At 24.6% G+C, this 26,117-nt stretch overlaps 6 protein-coding genes across 6 annotated transcripts; 3 read left to right on the forward strand and 3 right to left on the reverse strand.

Annotated features, from left to right (window-relative positions):
- Positions 1–1,527: 1,527 nt before the first annotated feature.
- On the reverse strand, positions 1,528–3,291 carry MKS88_003160 (divalent metal transporter; the record flags this gene model as incomplete). The annotated part of the gene is made up of 1 exon (XM_067216228.1): positions 1,528–3,291. One exon carries the CDS (start codon positions 3,289–3,291, stop codon positions 1,528–1,530), a length of 1,764 nt encoding a protein of 587 aa, XP_067072896.1.
- Positions 3,292–9,009: 5,718 nt separating this feature from the next.
- MKS88_003161 (uncharacterized protein) lies at positions 9,010–13,925 on the forward strand (the record flags this gene model as incomplete). Its single annotated transcript, XM_067216229.1, has 2 exons — positions 9,010–9,218; positions 9,608–13,925. The coding sequence occupies 2 exons, from the start codon at positions 9,010–9,012 to the stop codon at positions 13,923–13,925; spliced, it is 4,527 nt and encodes a 1,508-aa protein (XP_067072897.1).
- A 1,273-nt stretch (positions 13,926–15,198) lies between these two features.
- MKS88_003162 (uncharacterized protein) lies at positions 15,199–16,596 on the reverse strand (the record flags this gene model as incomplete). Its single annotated transcript, XM_067216230.1, has 5 exons — positions 15,199–15,375; positions 15,599–15,637; positions 15,742–15,889; positions 16,040–16,168; positions 16,445–16,596. 5 exons carry the CDS (start codon positions 16,594–16,596, stop codon positions 15,199–15,201), a joined length of 645 nt encoding a protein of 214 aa, XP_067072898.1.
- Positions 16,597–16,681: 85 nt separating this feature from the next.
- MKS88_003163 (dynein light chain Tctex-type) lies at positions 16,682–18,965 on the forward strand (the record flags this gene model as incomplete). The annotated part of the gene is made up of 6 exons (XM_067216231.1): positions 16,682–16,768; positions 17,789–17,840; positions 18,062–18,117; positions 18,327–18,405; positions 18,647–18,721; positions 18,871–18,965. The coding sequence occupies 6 exons, from the start codon at positions 16,682–16,684 to the stop codon at positions 18,963–18,965; spliced, it is 444 nt and encodes a 147-aa protein (XP_067072899.1).
- A 710-nt stretch (positions 18,966–19,675) lies between these two features.
- Positions 19,676–22,894, reverse strand: MKS88_003164 (DnaJ protein; the record flags this gene model as incomplete). Its single annotated transcript, XM_067216232.1, has 5 exons — positions 19,676–19,709; positions 19,896–21,489; positions 21,849–21,891; positions 22,496–22,533; positions 22,870–22,894. The coding sequence occupies 5 exons, from the start codon at positions 22,892–22,894 to the stop codon at positions 19,676–19,678; spliced, it is 1,734 nt and encodes a 577-aa protein (XP_067072900.1).
- A 2,276-nt stretch (positions 22,895–25,170) lies between these two features.
- On the forward strand, positions 25,171–26,054 carry MKS88_003165 (cytochrome c oxidase subunit ApiCOX18; the record flags this gene model as incomplete). Its single annotated transcript, XM_067216233.1, has 3 exons — positions 25,171–25,253; positions 25,456–25,495; positions 25,824–26,054. 3 exons carry the CDS (start codon positions 25,171–25,173, stop codon positions 26,052–26,054), a joined length of 354 nt encoding a protein of 117 aa, XP_067072901.1.
- Between the last annotated feature and the right edge of the window lie 63 nt (positions 26,055–26,117).

Genomic DNA, 26,117 nt, shown 5'->3' on the forward strand with positions numbered 1-26,117 from the left:
TTTCTTTCCTTTACGGGCTTACCTTATTACCACACCACACTTTTTTTTTTTTTTTTTTTTTTGAAAAAGGGGTAATATTAAAGCAAAAGAGCAGATATATTACTAATAGGCAAATACAACAAAATTAATAGTGTCATTATTACTCTTTTGTACAAAATTGATAAGCAATTTTTAGGAAAAAGTGTACACATGTACACATTTACATATGTAAACAAATTTATTATATCCCTCAACACATTCTTAATTATCTTATTCATATTGTCCCTATGGGCATTTCGGAATTATGATATAATATAAAAGACCCTCGTAAATAGGTACACCCCTCAATTATTGCTTTCTACATATATGCTTTTTTTTTTTTTTTGTTTGTCTAACCATACATACATATATGTCATATGTACTACAATAATGTGGCTTACATAACTTAATGTAAAACCCTGCCCCCTCAAACAGCAGAAAACTCAAACCATATGCATGAAAAAAAAAAAAGAATATAAATTTTCTCAATGTATGACATAATATACATATTATTCATTTAATGCGTAAAATAAGTGAGCTAGAAATATAGCCCAGTGCATCTCAATAAATACCCCAGGAATACTGTTAAATAATATATATATATATATATATATATATCAATCCATTTTCAACTGCGTAGTTTGTATATTAAAACATTTCTTTTTAAAAAAGGTAAGAATAATGGAAAATTCTACATAGAGAAATTTAAGTTATATTTGCGATAGTAATACGACTACATTTTGTAATATCTAATTAAATGAATGACACAAAAATGAAAATTAAAAAGAAAATGGAAAAGAAAATGAATATGAAAATTAAAGCGAAAATTAAAATAAAAATGATAAATAGTGGTACACAAAAATGGGAATAGAATAATAGGAGAGAAATGGGGAGACAAATAATGACATAAAAAAATTTGCCAAAATTAATCAAATTATAGGCTAAAAAATTAACTAAAAAATCAGGTAAAAAAAATTTATAAAAATAGCCAAATGAATAACCAAATAAATAGATAAATAAATAGCCAAATAAATAGCTAAATGTATATCTAAATGTACAGCTAAACGAATAGAAAGATAATTATCAGGGAGCATAATATCTTCATTATTAGCCCTACAAATGGTAATATGACTAACAAAATAAACATATATATATATATATAATAAAGCATAGGACGAGATAAGAAAAGGAGAATAAATGTGAAAGCCCGGATACAATGGAAAGTGGGCATATATTATCTATATAAGAATATACCCGCTGCTCCCACAAAAAATATAAAAACAAAATGGAAGTGAACAAAATGAGTGTATAAATAAAATAGAAGTAAAAAAATTGAGAATAAAAATAATGGCAAAATAAACCATAAAAATAGGAATAAAAATTACAAAATGGGCAGTGACAGGATATCAATCAGCCACCCACTTAAAAAAGTACATTGTGCGCGCGTATATGTACACGTGCGTATATGTACGTGTGGGGGGGGCAGCAGGCAATATAACCGCTACCACCTCAACACTTCTGACAGTAAATTTTGGTAATTGGTAATTTAAAAAAGAGGAAAATAAAAAATAGATAAAAAAATGTAAAAACAACTGCAAAACAAATAGCATAGATACTGCGTGTAGATTGGAGAAAATCAAAGAGTGTTAAGGATAAATTTGCAATGGTAATTGAAACAACAATAACAAAAACAGAAAATTTGGCATATTTTTTTAAAGCAAATTTTCCTAACACATTTTTATGAATACTGAAGCGGTAAAGCGGTACAATAGCCAAAGGTAATAAAAGCACTTGAATAACATTAATAAAATTTGTTAATTGATCAATGCTATATTTATCATATAATAAAAATAAATAAATAATTGAAAAAAGGAAAAATCGGAAAAATAATACCCTAAAAAATGGGCTTATTTTTTTATTTAAAAAACCTTCAAATACAGATTTGGAAGCATATTCACACATAAAACTTGAGTTATTTCCACTACTTAACAATCCAAAGGACCATATATATATAGAAACTTTACCAAATGATTTTTTCATAACTTCATATGCTGTAAACAAATTATATTCATCTCTTCTATCATGTACATTAATACTTACCTCGGCAAATGTAAGCACTATGATACAGTTAGTTACACATGAGAGAAATAAAGACCCAGCAGATTCGATAGTTCCTAACGTATTATATCTTTTTAACATTCTATCATTAAATATTACTGCCTTCTTTTTTGAAGTTAAATTGGTATGTAAATAAAAAACATGCGCTGATATGATACTACCCAGTAAAGCCATAGCATCAAACCCTTTACCTTCAGGTATACGTGGATACATAATACTCATTGCTACTTCTTTAAAATTTATTGGGACCATAAAAACGTTTATAATAAAACAGAATGCTAAAATGCCGATAAGAAAACTCAATACATTCTCAAGTAAACTCAAACTTCTATTTTCTAAAAAACTATAAATTAATGCTTCAATTAAAGTATAAAATATTGCTACTTTAACTGATACACCAAATATTAAATGAATAGCTACAAATGTACCAACGATGGATTGAATATGTGCGCCCCATATTGCCAACTGAACAAAGAAATATAAAATACGTGAAATTCTTTTATCAAATTCTTTATAACATATTGATGCTAAATCTAATCCTGTAACATGACCAATTTTCATTGACAATACTTGAAATATAAAGCCAAGTAAATGACCATATGCTAAAATCCATAATAAATGATAACCTGTATAATCCTTTACTAAATTATTATTATTATTTGACGATGATCTAATTAAACCTACATTTAAATTACTACATAAATTTCCTGGGTCTAGATATGCAACTGCTACAATCCAACCAGGCCCAAAATAACTAATACACATTCTCAATTTTTTAATAAAAGATATTTTGTTTCCACTTGTATTTAGCTCCTCATCCTCTACTATATTATCCGACAAATAAAAAGAATTATCATTAAATGACTCTTCTTTATTTAAATCTAACACTCCATTATTTTTCTTCTTTTTCTTTTTTTTATCCTTACCTCTTATTATATCGTAATTGTTATTTCCACTTTGCGTTATTTTACCATCCTTACCGCTACTATATGCCATACCCTCAATATGCGTCGTTGACTGAGTAGAATCTAATTTTTTAATGCCCATTCGGCTGCTACCTCCGTTGCGGTTATTGCTGCTATTGCCATCGTTATCGTAATTACTATTTCTGCTGTTACTTATATTGTTCTTGTCTTTATTATGTGTATGGCTCATTGTTCCATATAATGCTTAACACGTTGTTATGTGCTATATGCGAAAGGTGGGGGGGGCGTTTTGTTATCAGTTTCCCTATATATTTTTTTTTTTTTTTTTTTTTTTTTTTTTTTTTTTTTTTTCTGTTCTAAGGATGCACCTATTAAATGTAACTGAATATAACAACAACACTCAAAACTTTGTACTATATTTCTACAATGGTTTACTTGTATGTCGATTATTCAACTGGTGCAGGTCATTTATTCGTACGCGCAGTTTACATGTATATGCATATTCATATGCGCGCTGATATACAAGTGGGTATATTTATATATATATATATATATATATAGTAGTTTATAGGCATGCATATAAGTGTACATATATACATATACGTATACTCACATGTACACTTTCAAAAAGGTAATATGACTATTATTATACTGCTATACTACTATACACTTTAACATCTAAACCATAATGAATCATACGCCATATAATACATAGCTAAATGATCTTTATTAATTATTATATTTATAGTTGTATTTTTATATTTGCTTTATTTTTACTATATTTTTATTACTATATTTTTGCTATATTTTGTCTCTATTATTATTGCAATATTTCTACTTTATTTTAGTTTTCTTTTTACTTTTTCTTTTTTTTTTTTTTTTTTTTTTACATCAGTTATTATACTTCTTTTCCCGAAGCTAAGAAAAGCTATATCAAATGTATGGTACTTCTATACAGCAATAATAGGAATGTAAAAATAACTGCATTTAAATTTAAAAAAAAAAAAAAAAAAAAAAAAAAAAAAAAAACCTACATATTAGGTATTAGAAAAAAATAGTCTAACTAAACTACTGAGTTTAGGAGCACACAACGGGTCTTATATGTAGTCAGTAAATAAACCAACAAAGCCATCAAACGTAAACCTATCCATTGATATATAAAAAAAAATAATAATAATAAAAAAAAATAATAATAAAATAAAATAAAATAATAATAATAAAAAATAATGATTATATTAATATTAATAAAAATAAATAAAATGCTAAATACAAAAATAAGGGAAAAAAATGAGGCAGAAAAAACAAAAAAAAACTATTAACAGATTGATAGACTCGAAGTTTGAAAAATTAAACGATAACTTCGCTAGATGTACATATAATAATAGTCATCTAGCCAAAGCATGTACAAGTACATGTAACTTATCTACATTTAGTATACTTTGCAAATATTATATAATAAAAAACAAACATATAAATTTGTACGTATATATGTATATATTTATGTACGAATATATGTACGAATATATGCACGAATATATGTATGTACGTAAGTACGTAAGAATATACGTATGTAATAAGTACGTACGAATATATTTATACAAATACGTATAAATATATTTATACAAATATGTATGAATATATATATATAATTTCGTATCTATATATATATACAATTTCGTATGAATATATTATACAATTTCGTATGTATATATATATACAATTTCGTATGTATATATATATACAATTTCGTATGTATATATATATACAATTTCGTATGTATATATATATACAATTTCGTATGTATATATATATACAATTTCGTATGTATATATATATACAATTTTGTATGTATATATATATACAATTTCGTATGTATATATATACAAATTAACACGTACGTATATGTATATGAAAATCTGCTTAAAATGAACAAGTTACTAAAAGATTTTCATATAACCAATTAAAATAAATGAAAAAAATTTCAAAATTTATTTGTACGTATAAAAGTTAACTGGAAAAAACAAAAAATTTAAAGCAGCGTCATAGCTGTATTCATACAATAATAAAAGAATTATATTCACTGAGCTTGTTACAAAAACATAATTATAATTAAATATAATATTAATATAACATAATATAATAATAAAACAATTTAATAATAAAACAGTAAAATAATAAAACCAATATAATAATAAAACAACATAATAGCATATAATAATATAGTACTACAGTAATATATAATATAATTATATGTTTATTATATTATTATATTTATTATTGTAATTATTAAAAGAAAATTTTATAAAATGCATAAAAACAGCAAATCCCTTATTATTATCTTTTCCATATAACAAATTGTTCATATAGTTTTCTTATATTTCTAACTAAAAAAAAAAAAAAATAATAAATTATGCATGTAGTGTTATACCTAATTAAATATATACATGTATCAACTAAATCTAGATGTACTCGTAACATGGGTTAACCAATGAATAATAAATACTAAATGTACTTCAAAACATCCGATGCACAAATAAGCCTGTTTTAAAACGCAACTGTTAACTAGTTTATAAATCATATACATTTGCATATAACATATATCTATCTATATATATATATATATAATACTATATATAAAATAAAATATATATATTATGCAGATTCTAATTGGTTTACCCTTTTTTACAATATTTTATATAATTGCAGTAATGCAAGATTATTTGTTTAAATAAAAAAATAATAAACAAATATATATATATGTATATATATTTATATGTATATAAATATAAATACATGTACATATATGGTATGTGCTTCTACTCTAAGCAAAGTAAGAAAAAAAGATAAATTTGTTTTTCAGGTGTTTCACCTATCATTGATCAATATTCACATCTTGTATATACAGCAAAAGGGATGTTTTAACTCATATAATGTATATATATATATATATATATATATATATACGTATAATCTTTTTATTTCGCTTAGTGAAAAATTCTATGAAACAAGAAGAAAGTAAGCTTGAAACTTTTCTTGCTTTAATGAAACTGTATAACTTAATGTGGAAGAAATAAGAAATTGAAAAAAAAAAAAAAGAAAATTGAAAAAAGGTTTACGTTAGAGCCGTATAAACTCGTAATTTGAAAACATCCTATAAATAATAATGATATATAAAAAAAAAAAAACTTAGCAAGAGGTACTTATATATATATTATGTAGGTATAAATTTTTTTTTTTTTATATGAAAAAAATAGAACACTTTTAAAATAAAAGATTAAAATAAGCGGTTAATACACCCATTTATTTTTGACGAAATGTATAATTTGGCTATATATTTGTTCACAAAATAAACGGGAAAAAACTAAGAAAAATTTATAAGCACTGTGTAATTAATTGGATCTGATCAGTTTTGTATACATAATAAAACAGTTTTAAACTTTATGGAAGTTAAAAATAGTACATTCAATAGGTATTAGTAATTTAGAATAACGACTGCGAATGTAGCTGTTCCTTTCCATACAGGAATATGCTATCTTTTATTAATTCTACACTGTATATATATATGTATATATGTATATATATGTTTATATATGCACGTAATGTATGTTATATCTGTATGTATATAGTGTTTGCAGTTCTATTAAAATTAGGCATTTCTTTTACACATTTTACCATGAAACTTTGACAACTGCAAAATTGATGTGTAATACTATTATATATGCATAACGAATGATCAAAAAGTTCGCTTTATATTTTCCTAACATGGAAGTAGGCACTATATACCTCATTAGGGGGATATTATATATATATATATTATATATATATATATATATATATATATATATATATATATATATAACATGTATTTGCGGAAAGAGAGTAAAAAAAAAAAAAAAAAAAAAAGAGCTTTGCAAAGTTCAATTATACATTCATATATGCTATATTACAAGCGAAATTGTTTTTTACCGCTACAATAATAACAATATAGTAATTGGTATATAAATATATATAGGTACTATATCTTATCATAAATTAAAAAATCGCTACATATATATGTATATATATATATATATATATGTACAAAATAATGCTTTTTTATTTCCAAAGTAAACATATATAACAACAAAAAATATTGCAGTAGTAATATTTTTACGTTCTTATATTTACCACTTCCTTAAAGAGAATAACTGCACTGCCATTAAACTTAACTAAATACATACATAGGTACGTACATACATATATATATACATATATATAACAAACATTACGTACATTCATAACAACGTGCATTTAACTAACACGTTTTAAAAGCCCACATGTTATCTTAACATTTTAGTGTGTACAATAATTTAAAAGGTGTTAATAAAAAAAAAAATAATAAAAAATACAAATCTTACTATATATATAGTGATTTACGATATTTACAAAAATATTTAAAAAAAAAAGATTCAATGACACAATCGTGTGTAAAACAAATACTACTAACTGAACTTATTCTTACAAGGAAAAATTTTACCATTCAACTCTTACTCCTAATCTGGTAAGTATAGTTTTTTCAAAATATATAAAATAAACCCCTATCATTCGTTTCCTTGCTGTGTTCACTTTGTTTATCTTCATGCTATTTCTCATATTTACAAAAATAAGATGATGTTGTGAACAAAAGAAATAAATAAAACAAAACGAAATAAAGCAAAATAAAACAAAGCAAAATAAAACAAAGCAAAATAAAACAAAGCAAAATAAAACAAAGCAAAATAAAACAAAGCAAAATAAAACAAAGCAAAATAAAACAAAGCAAAATAAAACAAAGCAAAATAAAACAAAGCAAAATAAAACAAAATAAAATAAAATAAGAATATAATGAAAAATGATGAACGAGGAATAACGCAGGTACAAACTTCTTTTCCAAGATATACACAGAAATTCTTTTCGTTTTATTTATTTTTCAAAAAGTTCATCAATAGAGATTTATTTTAACGAAAAAAAAGTGTTTGTATGATACAGTGTGATGAAGGACATACGTGAGAAATAAAGATGTTAAAAAGGAAAGGGAAAAAATGAAAATAAATTTATGTGGAAATTAAATAATATAATCAAATAACAACTCATAAAAATAACTTCAAAAAAAGAATGATGAAATAATTTCATATATAAAATAAAAAAAAAAAAAAAAAAAACATAAGAATTATACCTATATATTATAAATAGGAAAGGACTGCTTTGAAAAAGAAAAAAAAAGCATCGCATCAATGCAATTTTTTATTTGATGAAATGTTAAAATAGTTAACTGTTGTTAAGTTATATATTGTGAAGACTATTCTGGGTTTGTAAAATATAAACACACTTCATAAAAATTTTGCGCTAATTTTGGTTCTCCATTGTTCTGATATGTTTTGGAGTGTAAGCCTAGCATTTGTTTCTTTTCTTTTTTAAATTCGTGTACATAAATACATACATACATAAATACATACATACATAAATACATACATAAATACATACATACATAAATAAATACACACATAAATAAATACATACATACATAAATAAATACATACATAAATACATACATACATAAATACATACATACATAAATAAATACATACATACATACATAAATAAATACATACATAAATACATACATATATATATCACGCCCATGTACCGTTTATGTGGAGCGTTCTACTGACAAGGGGAGCGCGTGATACTCGAAAGAGTAGAAGTTATATAATGAAAAAAAAAAAAAAAAAAAAAAAAACTGCTAAATCTCCATCTTGTAAAGGCACCAATTTTTAAAGAAATTACTCATGTATGTAAATCTTTCCTTGTAATTATTAACATTATATAGTAGCTTATAGGACTCATTTTACCAGATTACATTTATGTATTTCATTTTATTTTACATAAAAGCATAAATTATCTATTTGTAAAATATGTAGAAACTAAAATGATTTTAAAAAACCTACTCAATCAAGCCATAACAATATGGGAAAAAAAAAAAAAAAACATATTTAAATTCAGCATTTGTGAATATAAATTCATTGAAAAAAAAAATTTTGCATGTATATATGAGCATGATCTAAAACATGAGAGCCCAAAAATAAATAGTAAAAAGGAACAATTTGTGCAGCTAAAACACTCCGATAGTGCCACCAAGTTAGTGCCACGAATTGTAAATAAAATGACTGATAAGTATATATATATATATATATATATATACACGTATGTGTGTTCATATGTTATGTTTATTCCTTTGCGCACACTATCGAATAATGCCTGTGACTGAAGTAGCTTCCTTGTCAAAACAGTTGCATAATTATGATGTAACTCTTATAAAATATGTGTTTTGCTAAAAAAAGGAAGCAAAGTAAAGGCATAACGTGATAATGTACAACATAAAACATAACAACATAACAACATAACAACATAACAACATAACAACTTATTCACAATGTGCTTATATATAACATGATTGACACGTGAAAGGCCTCTTCTTTTTTAAAAGCTTCTTACGTTATGTACTTTTAATTTTACTGTTCGAGCAGGTTTGAGATCAATGGAATACAAAAGGCAAATAACTGGCCGAGGAAAAAAAGTTCGAAAAAAAAGAATGAACTGTACCTTTTTCTTCACAAAAAAAATAATAAGAATGTAAATTTGCACGAATTAAATATTGTTATAACAAAGAAAATAGGTAACATGCAAAATATCAATGAAGTATATAAATTTATTTATTATAACAAAGATGTGTTAGTACCCATAAATTACGTGGTATGTTTGTATAAAATATACAAATTAATAAAAAAAAATGATTATAAAATAATTAATTCTGACTTATACATAAATTATAGTATTATAAATGAACATATAAATATAGACGAATTAAATAATATCACAGGCTTAAACGAAGTGAACGACTACAACGAATTATATAATAACATGTACATGAAGAGGAAAAGAAAAAATGAAAGAAGAGGAAAAAATGAAGGAAAAGGAATAAATGAAAGTAGAAAAAATGAAAGAAGAGGAAATAATGAAGGAAAAGGAATAAATGAAAGAAAAGACATAAATGAAGAAAAAGAAATAAATGAAAGAAAAGGGATAAATGAACTAAATCAATACGAAGAGGAAAGGATTTATACGTGTCAAGTTAAAAAAAAGAATAACTTGGATAATTATTACACTTACTCATGTAACAACGCGTACTGCCTAGATTACAACAATGACATACTGCAGTATGTACTAGAAAGGATAAATAAAAATTATTTTATAAAAAAATTGACATATAGGCATGTATCTAATTTGCTATTTTCTCTGATTAATATAAAATACTACAATTTAGCTACCTATTTAATATATATAAAACATATAAACAATATGTACGTTCACCTGTCATCGCAAGCAATATCTAACATTATTTATTCCTATTCATTAATATTTACTTTTTATTCTATTGATTTTACCACAAATTATAAAAATTATGCATACAAGTTTTACTCAATTGTAGACAGTAATGTAAGATCTCAATTAGAAAAGGATAGCATAAACTTCATGTTTTTACTACTTAGTAGACGCTTGTGTTTTATGGTGGTGAAACATTTCAATAGGTATGCATGTGGTCAGTATGATATCAATAGCTTTTACAGTGGAAATCTATCTAATTTAGAGCACTTGAACGAAAAGGAAAAAGGAAAAGAAAGAGAAATGGAAAATGAAAAAGAAGAGGAAAATGGGAAAGAAAACAAAAAGAGAAATAAGAAGGAAAATGAAAGAGAAAAAACAAAACAGAATGAAAAAAAACTTAATGCACTTGATGACCTTGCAAAGTATGAAAATAAAAAAATTTTTCAAGAATTTTTTGTCTTTTTATGGAGCATGTCAAAGATAAAAATAAATAATGTCTACCTTGATCTGTTGTATTATATTATACATAAAAATAGGAAAAGTTTCTTTTTACAATTAAATGAAAAAGATATATGTAATCTGATTCAGTCAATGAGTTTATATTATCCCATTAAAAAATTAAGAGAAATGTGTAAAGAATACATAAGCTGTAATATATCTCTGACAAATGGAAAGACATACTTTACATTTCATTATGATGACTTTTTAAAAAGTACTCTACTTCTTAGCATTGTGCATATAAAAAAATATAATTATCATCACTATTCAATCATTTTTAAGTGTATTAAAAATTTGCAAAATTTTCTCATCATGAACAATTGTATTACACATTACATAGAACCGTATGGTAACAACGGCAATACTGTGCAAAATGAGAATAGGAAACACGAATTTTCACCGTTTAATAATAAATACATACAAGAGGAAAGAGAAGGAGCTCAATTCATGCTCGACACTATCCTCACAGACGACATTACCATTTGTGGAGCTTATATAAACGATTGCACAGAGATGAACAAAAGATACCTTCACCTAGAATCATGTAATGACAAATTTTATGATATATTCCTTTCAGAAAAGAACCCAGTATTTAAACAGGATAACAGTAATGGTAGTAATAGTAGTTACAGCAGTAGTAGTTACAGCAGTAGTAGTTACAGCAGTAGTAGTTACAGCAGTAGTAGTTACAGCAATAGTAGTTACAGCAATAGTAGTTACAGCAATAGTAGTTACAGCAATAGTAGTTACAATAATAATGGTCATAATAATGGTAGTAATAACAAATTAGTTATTTTAAGAAGAGAAGAAAAAAGAAAGGACGTGCTAGATAGGGAAAAGATACACTCAATTAAAAATATTCTAAAAAAGTTAACAACAATTACTGTAAAAAATTTACTTATAAAATTAAGAAATGAAAGGGAATATGATAATGTGAATAATCGAAATATTAACTATTGCAAAAATAATCCTTCCTTAAACTTACAATATCTTTCTGTATATTTATACAATTTAACGCATATGAACCCATTTTATGTAAATAATGAACTCAAATTACAATTGTGCAATTTAATTATTTCCTTTTTAGAGAAAAAAATAAAATTCGTCCTTTTCCTTGATGACAAAACAGAAAAATATATGAATATAAAATTGGCATATGATGAAATATTACAGAGATATTATGATATTTTAGTGTGCTTAAGCAATATTAATTATTCATTAAATAAAAGTAATATTATTAACGAGTCCATAATTGTGTACTCTTCTGTGTACTTTCACAAATTGTACCAATTGTTTTATAAATTTTACAAACAAACCTTAAATTTGAATTATTTTTTTAATTTAGTTCAAAAAATAAACGAAAGGATATTGTCTATTTATAACTGGACCTTTTCGCACACAAATGTTGCTTTTATGCCTTTATTTAGTTTAATAAATTATAATTATTTGTACATTTTATGTAAAACGGGTAGTAGTACCGGTAGTAGTACTAGTAGTAATACCAGTAGTAGTACTAGTAGTAATACCAGTAGTAGTACTAGTAGTAGTAGCAATAGCAGCAACCACAGCGGTAATGGTTACTCATTTCTACTTTTAAAAAAAATGCTCTTGCCGATAACCTTATATAATAACATGACTATGAACCAACTTCGTTTGATTTTAAAACTTCTCACCAGTTATTATATGTCTTCTGTTTTTAGAGCAAATGTGGATCACAGTCCTTATACACTTGAATATAATCATGATGATATATTAACCTGTATGTATAGCATGTGCTTGATAATAACAAACATATATTACAACACAACAAAGAACAAAACTTGTTATTTAGACAAGGAGGATAAATTGGGAAAGGCAAAATATGACCATGTTCATTTTTACATAAGTGTTGCTATTAAATTGTTAAAAAGTTATTTCTACCAGTTGTACTGTATAAAAAGTAGTAATATAAAAAAATATATTTTAACAAATTTAAAGAATGATGAAGTTATTATGAAATTTTATACCTTTTATTTATTTGTAAAAATTAATATGGACAACAATTTTTTGTACAATAGGAATTTTATTAAACAGTATATAAATGATAAAGAGTTTTCCAAAAAGGAATTTTATTTTTTAGAAAAGCTCCTGTCAAGCTTTTCAGAACAAGAGAAGGAAATGCAGCTCAAGGGAGGAACAACGAAAGGAGTTGCCAAAGGTATTCATTTGAAAGACAACAAAAACGGTATGCATAAAGACATAATAAAAAGTACGGATGAAAGAATATGCGAAAATATTAAACAAGCTGTCAGTACCACCCCAAGTGAGTGCTGTAATGTGGAAATTACAGATGAGAATAACAAATACATGTACCGTTCATATATAAATACTATATACAATAAAAATTATTCACCAAATGAAAATTTGGATATTTTTTATTTATTACAAAAAAATATTCATCCAAATGAAATAAGAATGAACAAAGAAAATTTAAAATTTTTAAGGAAGAATAACCATGCTTCACCCGATCTTTTTAATGAATGTGTTAACAAAGAAGTGAAAAAAGTGGAGGAACATGTTTTCTCAACATTTAAACAAATAAATAGTTCAAAGTCTCATATAAAATTATATGAATATATAAAATATATTTTGCGAATGAAAAAAAATGGACAGAAAGAGAATTTTAATATAAAGAATGAGTATATAATTAATATAAACAATATTCAATTTATAGTAGATATTTATGATGAATATACAAACACAATATTTGAAATTGACGGAGTTAGCCACTATACAAAACAATATGTATCAATCAAGTCATCGGACTCTTTGAACTTCTTTTATAATTATAAATCATATTATATTTTTAAACATTTGATATTAAGTAAATACTACAACATAGTCCATTTACCTCTGCATGATAGTAAGTTGTGCAAGAACATAATATACAACTACTATAACAACGGTGATGCTAAATTTTAATAAAAAAAAAAAAAAATATGAACAGAAATATTTATTCAGTGGAAAATTCATTTTAGCTAGTTGTTCAAACTTTTCCTTGTTTCCTTCGCATTGGTATACATATACATACATATATACATATATATATATGTATGTATATATGTACATATGTGCACATTTATGAATGTTTTTGTTTATGTGTAGGCAAATGCCATAATTCTTCTTGCCACATAGAACTAAAGAATATATATTAATAATGACATATTAAATGTATTAAGTACTGTTAATTTTCCCTTTATTTTGATCTTATTTTACGAAATAATTTGCCACAATTTGACATATTTGCATTTAGCTTTTTATTATATTCATTTTTTTTCCATTTTTTTTTTATTGCAAGTTCAGGCATTAATTTTTTAATTTTTAAAATTATTAAATATTAGTTTTTACTTTTTATTTGTTATTTCTTCTTCCTAATTTTCATTTGTTAATTTTACTTTTTAATTTTTAATTGTTAATTTCCCTTATTTTCTTACATTTAACTGATGTTCTATAAGCTTCTTAATTTGTTATTCTTTTTTTTTTTTTTTTTTTTATATATGTGAATTTATTTAAATATATCTTTGCTGTTTTTTATTTGCTTCCATTCAACAACTGCTAACCATTTATTTTCGTGCATTTTTTTTTCTTCTCCATATTGCTAGTTTATATAACTTTTTGCAAATATCAAATGATTAAAAATAATTTGTTCTGTGTTTTATTTTACAAATAAGTTATGTATAAATTTAGTTCATGTTGTATGCACTTTTCGAAATGTGTGATATAGAGAAGGCAGAATTGTGTTAGTATCCTGACCTTTTCTGTATTCCATTTTAAAGTTCTATTTGTTCATGCAAATAAGCATATATATATATATATATGTACATGTATACATGTGTGTACAGCATTTTTAGTGGACACTACCCACTATTTTTTATTCTGGCACCTAAATTAATGATTCCAATGGAGAAATTTTAATTAAAATTTTTTTAAAACTGTAAAATTTTTTGCGAATATGTAATACACACACACACACACACATAAAAACTACTTCATTGTGTGCTAATTCAATTAAAAAAAATTTTAAAAACATTAAACTAAAAAAACTGAAAAACAGGCATTCTTAAATAACCAGCAAAAAAAAAAAAAGAAAAGAATCATTTTAGCTTTATACCGTATTTCCTTACATTTTGTACATTATTTCACAAACATTTGTTTTTATATTAGTATCAATTTTTATTTATTTCTTCATTTATAGCTAATCTTTTAAAATTTTGGCCCATTCACATTTTTGTAAGTCTAATGCCTTATCTTCAAAAACACTTACTTTAAGCCCAGCCGGATAAAAAACATTTCTCACTCGTTGATCATTCTCCATTCCATCATAATTTAAATCTTCTATAATTAAATCGTTCAAAAAACATACAGTGAATTTCTGTTAAGAAAAATGAAAGAAAATACATATGTTTTCTATTGTGCTTTTTCATAAGTGCTACGCATTTCGTACATATAAACTCGAGATTTTTCTATTAATAAAACTTTTTTCAAAAATGAAAAAAAAGAAAAAAAAAAAAGAAAAGTATGTGGAAAAATTTATGTTCAAATGTAAATTATGAATAAGGCTCAAAAACGGGTGGCATAAAATAAAAAAGTTTAACGTTTTGTAACTTGGACTTAGTTCTTTCACTCCTGATATTCTATAAAAAAAAAAAAAAAAAAAAAAAAACGATGAAAGCTTATCCTCACATATATGTAATATGTAATATATATAAAAGAATATATAATAATAAGTAAAAATCACTGTAATTTTTTCTATATATACTTCACAATATCTTTGCAGTTCTTTTTTCTCGTCTTCGTTAAGTCTTTGTATAATATTCGGGTGTATAGAGTTTATTAAACCATTCACATTTATGGCTAATTCTAATATAAGTTTATTTCTAAAATTTCTATAAAGTAAACGAAAAGATTTTATTATTATGAATTAATCATTTTTTACATATTCATTTATTTTTAATTTATATGGCTGCATCTTAAGTTTGCTGAGTGCTACTTTACAATCTATTAATTTTTGGTTAATGTATTTTTTTTAGTTTAACATGTATTCGTTTAAAAGCTTAGATGATTGGGAAAATAGTACAGCATAGTATTCACATCTCAATTTAATTGTCAGCTTTTCTTTTCTTTGATTTTCATCATTCATTGAGCCAGTAAAGTTAATTAATTTCCTTAAAAAAAAGGGGAAAATAGGAAAAGGGCAGTAATGGAAACATAAAATAGTGAAAAAATAAAATAATGAAAACATAACAAAATGGAATAATGAGCACATTTTATGATAACGTAACAAATACACTTAATAAAAGGTATATGAAAAAAGGTAAAAAAATAAAATATGCAAAGAGAAAAAAACAAACAAACAATTAACTATATATTTTATGAAGACGGAAAAATTTTGTCTAATCATATAATTAAACTAAACTAGAAGCATCATGATCAAGTGTTACTCTGCGTAAATTTTGTATTGTTCAAAATATCCTTTCAGTTCTAAATAAGCTTTTTTCATAGTCTCTGTTGGGAATGTTTGAATTCTGTTACTTATCTGTTCTTCCCTAAATATAAAGGGTAATATTTCTAAACAAGGAGATTTTATCGACATTTTTTTTTTTTTTTTTCTCGCAAAATTCGAAGTTGTAAAAGAAAAAATTAAGAGAGAAAACAAGAAAAAATGTATGGGAAATACTATGAAAAAAGCGAAGGGGAAAATTGAAAGAAAAACTACGAGAAAAATAGAAATAAAAATCAGTGTAAAAGTTGACGTAAAAAATTCAGTGAGAAGATCGTTTGCTTCAATTTAATACAGCTAAACATATTTCTAGAAAACAATAAGGAAAAAGGAAAAAAAAAAAATAGGAAAGATATAAAGAAAAATATAACAAAATAAAGCAAAATATAGCAAGATAAAGCAAAATATAGCAAGATAAAGCAAAATATAGCAAGATAAAGCAAAATATAGCACAATGAAACAAAATTTAGCAAAATGAAGCAAAATAAAAGGAGGGGCGAAAGAAAATAGTAAAACTGATAATCCCAAAAGAGCAAAATGGGAAACAAGGCGATAGTAATAATGTTATTTAGTACACATATTTATTAATAATATTAATAAAAAATTGATAAAAGTGTAAAATATGTAAGCTTGACAAAATGTCTTGAAATATTTCCTTGCTTGTTCATTAAAGTGTATTCTCCTTAAGATATAAAAATTTTATATCACCAAAAAAGAGGCAAAAAAAAAAAAAAAATTAAAAAAGAAGAAATAAAAATTAAAAGATAACATTACATAAAATTAAATAAATTAATATAAAATAATATAAAACATATTAAAATATTTTTTTCTTTAAAATTATTTCACATTACATTTTAACTAATTAAAAAAATTTAAATAAAGAAGACATTTAATATTAACATATATACACTAATTATATGTGAAATTCTCTTCGAGCAGCTTCTTTTATTTACCTACATAATAACTACCGTCGAAATGAAGAACGATGATGTTATACTTTTTTATTTTTTATTTTTTGCATTCAACTGTTTTGCTTATTAACTTGTGATCCCTCATTACGAATGTTTAAATTTAGACCTATATCTATTTTGATTTCTTTTTCGCTTTGCCTTCTATTTCGCTTTGCCTTCTATTTCGCTTTGCCTTCTATTTTGCTTTGCCTTCTTTTTCGCCTTGCCTTTTTTTTCGCTTTGCCTTTTTTTTCGCTTTCCTTTCTTCTTTGCTTTATTATATTTTTTTTATATTTCTTCATCTTTTTTGTTTAATTTTTTTTTTTTTTTTTCAGACAACTTGGAAAGAAAAAGATTGTATTGAGCAAATTTATTCGATAGTCGATGGTATTGAAAAAGTTAAAAAAAAAAATAAATAAATGAACACACGTACATTTTGTAAAAATTCACATGTATATATAATGGGCTTTTTTTAATGTACTTTTTAATTGTTAAAAAATGAGACGTTTTGAGGAATAAGAAGTATTCTAACAATGAGGTAAATTAAAAAAAAAGAAAATAAAGACGAATATGGAAATAAAAATGTGGAAGGAAAGACTAAAATAAAGACGAAAATATAAATGAATGTGGAAGTAAAAACAAAAATAAAATTGAAAATAAAAACGTGATTAAAAATAAAAATAAAAACAAATGACTAAATACACCAGGAAATATTATAAAAGATGAAATTTTATGTTTTATCAAAAGAATCTACCTCTGAATAATTTACTTATAATACAAATCCGTACACTGCCACTTATAACATAGCCTAACATTGTATATTTATAATTTTAATTTCCTCATCTTTTGGTATTATTCCTTTCTTATATTTAGATAAATCAGTGGTCAAATATAATTTGCGAAGCGTGTATGAATTTTTTGTACTCCAAAATGCTTCCTCAAAAATACATAAGTAGACATGCATTTAATTTGAAAAAATAGAAATATGCTAGCGAAATTTTACATTTTAATGAAAAAAAAAAAAAAAAAAAATAGTTTTCACTGTATTATTTATTATTTATCGAATTGTGTGTATCATTAATATATTATTTATTCTTGATGTTCAATTTGAACAGTTCTCTTACCCCAACGTTTATATCTATCCATAAGTCTATATATGTACGTTTGTTTTACTTTGATTTTCCCTTTTTCAGTAAGTTGCTATATTTTAAAAAACACGAAAACGGAAACAACACTTCGATTTTCGACCTACTGGGATAAGGCAGATAGTCACATTTAATAAAAAAATAAAATAAAATAAAATAAAGTCAAAGAGCGCAACATGGCTAAGCAAAAATAAACGCTAATGTTTTCGAAAAAATATTACAGTTAAAACCATTCGAACTTATTTTGCTAAATTATTTAATTCACTTTTCAGAGCACCTTCAAATATGTTGGCCACATGACCTAAAAAACTGCAACATGCTTTGCTATCTTAATGTTTATATTATAAAAATATTAGATGGGCATTAGGGGAATACGAATAATGAAAGAAGATAACAAGTGAAGAGTGAAAAGGAAAAAAAAAAAAAAAAAAAAAAAAGACTAAATTGAGTAAAGCATGTTAAAAAAAGTAAAGTTGGTGTTTAACAGAAACATAAAAAAATACCTCAAAATTACATATATAGGAATAATAAAAAAAAGGTATATATGTAATTTTAAAATCTTTTTTTTTTTTTAGGCATAATACAATTTTCATTTAAATTCGTGTGCGCATGCCAACATATATACATATATGCATACACATATACATATATATATATATATATATATATATATATATATATATATATATGCGCATATAATTTATATATACAATTTTACACTGTCTGTGAAATTAAAAAACATTTGTTTACAAAACACGCAATTTTTCGCTTAAAAAAAAGGGGGAAATAATGATAATAATAAAAAAAAAAAAACTTATAATGCGTTTAACACATTTACACATACATACGTACATAAATGAAAATGTATATATATACATAAATACGTATATATGTGTGCCACTCAAACACTTCAAAATGCATACTAAACTTCTTAAAGTCCATTTATCATAAAATAAATTTTCATTAAATAATATCCCCACGATTTTCTTTTAAAAAAAAAGAATTGCATATAACCAGTTGGATACTAAAAAAAAAAAAAAAATTCTAAAAGGAAAGTGCTACACTATTGAAACAAGTTTAAATGTACTCATCGTCCTGTTTCTGGTATGCCCTAAGAAAAAAAAAAAAAAAACAATGATGATATATATACGGTTCTCAGTGGATAATGTCAGAATGAACACATATTAAAAATGGGAAAAAAATTGCCCCACGAATTACACGAGCAAGCAATTAATGCGGTCAGGTACGTAATTCACATGGGGAAAATATTCGCGCAGTGTGCTCCTTTGGTACGTACCTCATACAAGCATCCTCGAACAACTTCTTAGTATCCGTGATTTCGTTGTTTTTTTTATAGTCTTGAATGATTTTTTTCATAATTTTGGCTAAAACGATAAGAGACTCTGCTCTATTTTTTCTCATATTTTCATCTACAGACATATCTGTGAACACTTTTTTACATACTCCCTTTATAGTTTGATCAATATCAATAAGACATATATTTAGCATGGTTTCAACAATAGTTGGTAAAGAATCTTCAATTTTTTTGTTAACTTTTGCTGATTTTTCTAAAGAAATATTTTCCTCTTCTTCCCTTTTCTTAATTTGACTAGCTAATGAGCTAGTTTTAATTAATGTTTTAACAAATTTAAAACCAGTACCTATTACTCTCTTTTTTTGTTGCATTTTATAATATTTTCCACTTATACCAAATAAGCTATACTTATCTCCTAAAAATTGATAGGCACAATTTTCATAGGACCAAGCCACATTTTCTAAAATGACATGTCCAAAGGATGTTTGGCATAATTCATTAATTTCTTTTTTAAATTTTATAATATATTCATCTTTATCTCCATGGATATAATTATTTATTATTTCTCTTAAATTTAAAGCTAACTGTACTTCTCTTTTATTCTGTTCCTTTACAATTATACGTTGTACATCTTCGTCTCTGTATAATTGCTCATATTCCACATACATAACCATTCGAAGTTTTCCAATATATGGATCTAATTTTTCACTACCAAATAATAAGGTAAAAAAAAAAGTAGAATCAATAAATTGCATATTATTTAAAACAGTTTTTCCTTCTTTATCATACCTCCTTCTTCTTTCAATATCTCCTAATACTTGATATGCTTCTCCAATTTTTTGAAATTGTTCTTTAGCCTTTAAATCTGAGCACTTATCTGGGTGGAATTCTTTGGCAAGTTTATAATACTGTCTTTTAATTTCATTTTGTGTTGCATTTGTTGGTACATTTAATATTTTATAAAATTCATCATTTTTCACTTTTATATTTCCATTCTTGTTATAATACTCATCATCATCAATATCATTTTTTTTAATATATTTTGTACTATTACCATTATTACTATCATTGTTGCTACTATTATTATTAGTACCGTGGTTGTTACTGTTATTACCATTATTGCTATTATTATTATTATTATCGTCAATTTCGTTTAATAACCTAACTGCTTCATCGTCCAAATTATAGTAAAAGTCATACCATTCTCTCTTCTCTTCATCCCATATTTTTCCTAACGCTCTCTGCGCTATAGATTCCGGAGTATTTAAAATTCCTCTACCTATCTGATAACTAGCTACACCTAAAGAAATTATGGGTATTATTATTGCACTCAGGAGACCAAAAAACATACCTTTGAAAAAGCCATTAATCCCTTCAGCCTTTGCACATAAATAGGGAGAAATAAATAAAAAGCTAGTACCCACTATTATTCCTTTTGTTAATGATTTTAATCCTGAAACTAGGCCAGCACCCGCATGTTTTGGCCTCCTCGTTGAAAAGATATTGCTAATTAAGCTCTTTTCCTCCCTTTCTCCTTCGAATATATTACTACTTTTCGGTATTATTTGGCTGTTCTCTTTAAAAATGAGAGAAAAAAAAAAAAAATTAAAACAAAAGGTAATTAAAAATGTACATATACATGTAACACTACAGGCAAAAGTTCATTTTTAATGGGATTCCTTTCCTCATAGAACTTTTTTATATTTCCTAGTCATACATTTTTAATATGGTGAATATGTGTAAATGACGTGGCACTTAACAAGTACACATGCGCATGTGTATATATACATATATATGCACATACATCATCCATGTACGAACTCTTGTAATAACTATGTTCGATAGCACATTTTTCATTTTTTATTATTTTTTCTTTTTTACCAAAAAAAAAAAGTTCTTTTTTTTTTTTTTTTTTTTTTACTTTATGCTTATTACCATAAATCTGTGTCCTATTAAGGTCACCACTACTTTTTTGGTCCTTCAAAATAAAAATAAATAAATAAAAAAATAAAATAAAATAAAAAGTTAAATCACTTACATCTCAAGCACTGATTAAACATATCTATGCCATATAAACCATGGACCTAGATAATTTATATACCCACTACATATAAATACATGCATACTTTTTCAAATAAATGTTGTTTATACAATATCCCCTTCATAACTATCAACACTTAAAATTTCAATTTTACTACATTAAATGTGTAATTCATTTTGTAAAAAAAAAAAAAAAAAAAAAAAAAAATTTATCTAAATGTGCTCATCGTAACAATCTTTCTTATAAGTAAATTTTCAGTATAAAAGGGGGTTAACAATAAATATATGTCATTATTTTTAGGTCATAGGAAAAGGGAATTTACTAGATGCAAGCTACTTTCTTCAAATTAATATATTTACGCAAATATTAAAAGTTGTTTTTCCCTCCTTACAGTGTGCCACGAATATTTATATATATATATGTCCGTACACATTTACGTATATATGCAGGTAGACAATTAGATATATATGCACGTATACGTTTATGTTGAAATATATTCTGCTTATACATAACTGATAACACACATTAATTTATAACTTACTTCATCCATTTCCTTAAACTTGCAATACTTTTGTGCATCTACATGAAAGGGGAAAAAGAAAAGGAAAAAACTTAATAATTTTTATATATGGAAAAGACTTTTTCCATTAAAAGGAAATATATACGAAGTTAATATATGTGACTCACCACAACATATACATGTATAATTGTATATATATATATATATATATATATATACATGTTATATATATACATGTTATATATATACACGTTATATATATATACGTTATATATATACACGTTATATATATATACGTCAAAGCATTTTTAAGCGTTTTTTTTCTTTTTCTTGTTATAGCACAATGTCACTATGCTCTCACATCATTTTTTCATTTTTCTTTTCTTTCCATTTACCATTTCTTTTTCTGATATTATTCATTTAATAAAAAGTGTCCCTTAACACATATATATATATATATATGTAAATACGAAAATATGTAAATACGGTATAAAAAAGAAGTAAATTTTAATTAGCAAAAAAATTTACTAATACTCTCAAATATATTGAAGTTTAAGTATAATTTTCACAGCTACAGAACAAAAAAAAAAAAAAAAAATGTAAATGCTAAAAGAAAAAAAAAAAAAAGTTAAACTACAGGAACTTACAATGTAATTATTTACCATTAAAACGATTATTACTGTGTAATAATATATTTTGTGCAAAAAAAAAAAAAAAAGTAGTGGTATATTATATATATATTATTCGTATATAAATATATGTTTTTAATACTTTTAAAATTTATTTTTTTATAACAGCTATTTTTATTTTACAATGCAGAAAATTTTCTATACGGAAAAAAGTTTAAATTAAGTCGTGAAAAAGAGCATTTAAAAAAAAAAAAAATATATATATATATATAAATATATATACATATATATATCTATATTATATATTTATATAATAAAATAAGGGGGAGGAAAAAAGAAAAGCGGAAATCAAAAGTGGAAAAAAAAATAAAAAAAAAAAATGGAAAAAGAGAAGGAAAAGGGAACGGGAAGAATGAAAATAAAAAAAAGAAAGAAGCATATGTTAAATTAAATAAATTTAAATAAAGTTTAAAAAAAAAAAAGAAAATTTTATAATTTATAAAAAAAAAGAAAAGAAAAAGGCACCTATTGAATACGTACCAATTTACTGAAATAAACCACATAACGATATGAATTCATAGTACAAAAAAATTTTTAAAAGAACTTTGTTATAAATTAACTGTTTTGTTTAAAAAATAAAATCATAATAAATGCTATTATAACGAAAGCATGGTCTTTTTTTTTCTTTTTTTTTTTCCTGTTATATATATATATATAACGATCCAAGCCAAATTAGCTGTTATGTATTCGGTTGTAAATTTTACTTCTTTTTTTTTTATTTTTAAAAGGCCTCACTGGAGCAACATATCAGTTACATTTAAAACACTTTTAACTTAAACACAACATATAAAACTAATTTCGAAACATGTGAAAGATTAATGTAGTATCTCCTCTTCACTTTATATATGAGTTACTAATTTCCATTTTTACCTCTTTTTGTTTTCCGCATAACAGTTTAAGCTTTCCGGGAACTATTTCTACTTTTATTTTTTTTCATTCCTTTTTTATTTACGTTCATCTCACACCTTCCTCCCCTTTTACTTTTTATTCAAAACAGTGTGTATTAATTTTTGAAAACTTTATGGACGTGATACATGTTTTTGTTGACTTTTTTTTTTTTTTTTTTAATTCACCGAAGATTAGTGTTCACATGTAGAAAAATTAAACAGTCTACATATTTTTAAAAACCATGTAAAAATATATGAGTAAACAAAATGTATTTATAAGCAAAAACATATATAAAGTTATTTACGCATAATGATACGGGGAAGCCTTATTTTTCCCTTTTTTTCATGTCTGGCAATATGTGTGCATATATATAATAATAATGCGAATTACTGGTATGCAATTTTTTTTCCTTCCATAAGTTAATATTTTTTACAAATGCGGATTTAGAAGAACAATATAAGTGAACAAATTAAGGATATTATTGTTCAAATATTATGATTTAATAAAGCATACACCTTAACTTTTGAGTTCAGCATTTTTATTTTTTTCTTCAAATAAGAGTAATAAACTAATAAGGGGTATCATTTTTAATTTTAAAAAATGTACACGTTATTCTGTAAAAGAGCTTATCATCTATAATATTTTGATTTCAATATTATCTTCGAAAGATTTTGAGCATATGTATTAACATAAACATATATTTTATACTATTTTATTCTATTTTATTTTATATTATCTTTCATTTTATTTTATTTTATTTTATTATAATTTATTAATTTTTTTCAATTAAAAAGAACCTATTCAATTAGTTTAAAACGCGCAGAATTGATAATATTATTTTTATATTTATGTTTTCCTTTTTTTTTCCACATTTTTTTCTCACCATTTTTATGCCAATTTTTACCCCCAATTTTTCTGAACAGGGAATAAAAGATAGCGTAAAACATAGTTTTTTTTTTTTTTTTTTTTATCCTCCTTCTCAATTCAGCAATATATTTTATAAAAGAATAAAAATAAAGAATATCTTTTTCCGATCTGCCAAGTTATGTTTACATAAATGATTTTCTAAATATTTTTATAATGAAAACTTCAACATTAAAAAATATCACATTGGGCTATATGCAAAATTCCAAGCTCTTTTTTAGTGGTTATACAGGGAAACACGTAACTGACAAGGATTTGGTTAAGAAAAATAATGACTGGTTAACAAAAAAAATGAAGAAAACGTGAAAATCGTAAAAATATGATATCCCTGTGAGGGAAGTTTTTCACACGCCCATATGCATTAATATGTATGTATATATGTATGTATGTAGGTATGCATAGATAGATATATGCATACACATACACATATAACAGTATACTTATGGCCATTTTATAATTATGATACTTACGTTTAACTAGGTACATTGAGGAAACCAACTTTTGCTTAGGAAAAGTCACGGTATTTACTAAAAAGAAGCAATGTGCATTTTTTGCCATAAATGTTTTTCCATTTTGCTTATATGTTACACGCGATTTTATTTTTTGTACCGAGTGAAGTTGTTTTCTTATCATTTTTTTTTTGCATAGACATTTTATTTGCTTCAACCGAGTATATAATTGGTATACATACAGATCGTATACATACAAATCGTATACATACAAATCGTATACATACAAATCGTATACATACAAATCGCATACATACATTTTGTATACTTAAAATGTGTATGTACATATAAAAGCATTTATGTATGTATTTGCGCGCGCACTAATACAAATTTACGTAGAAACTGCGATTTTCTGAAAAAGATGACATGGCAAGAAGAGTTTTAAAAATAATGGACAGTCAAATAAGCAAAATGTACACAAGGATGCGAGATGGAACGGTCATCCCGTATATGTCTTTTTATTTAAATGATGTTATTGATAAACCTGCTCCCAATCATCAATTTATTGAACAGCCACTGATCAAATGGACCTGGGATGAAGCCTATGATGAGGCTTACGAAGAAAATTAGCAGAAAAAGGAGGATGAAAAATATAACAGTTAGGTCTATTTTTGAACAATATAAAGACAAATC

This window comes from Plasmodium brasilianum, chromosome 10, assembly GCF_023973825.1.
Source record: "Plasmodium brasilianum strain Bolivian I chromosome 10, whole genome shotgun sequence".
In the NCBI taxonomy this organism is placed as follows: domain Eukaryota; phylum Apicomplexa; class Aconoidasida; order Haemosporida; family Plasmodiidae; genus Plasmodium; species Plasmodium brasilianum.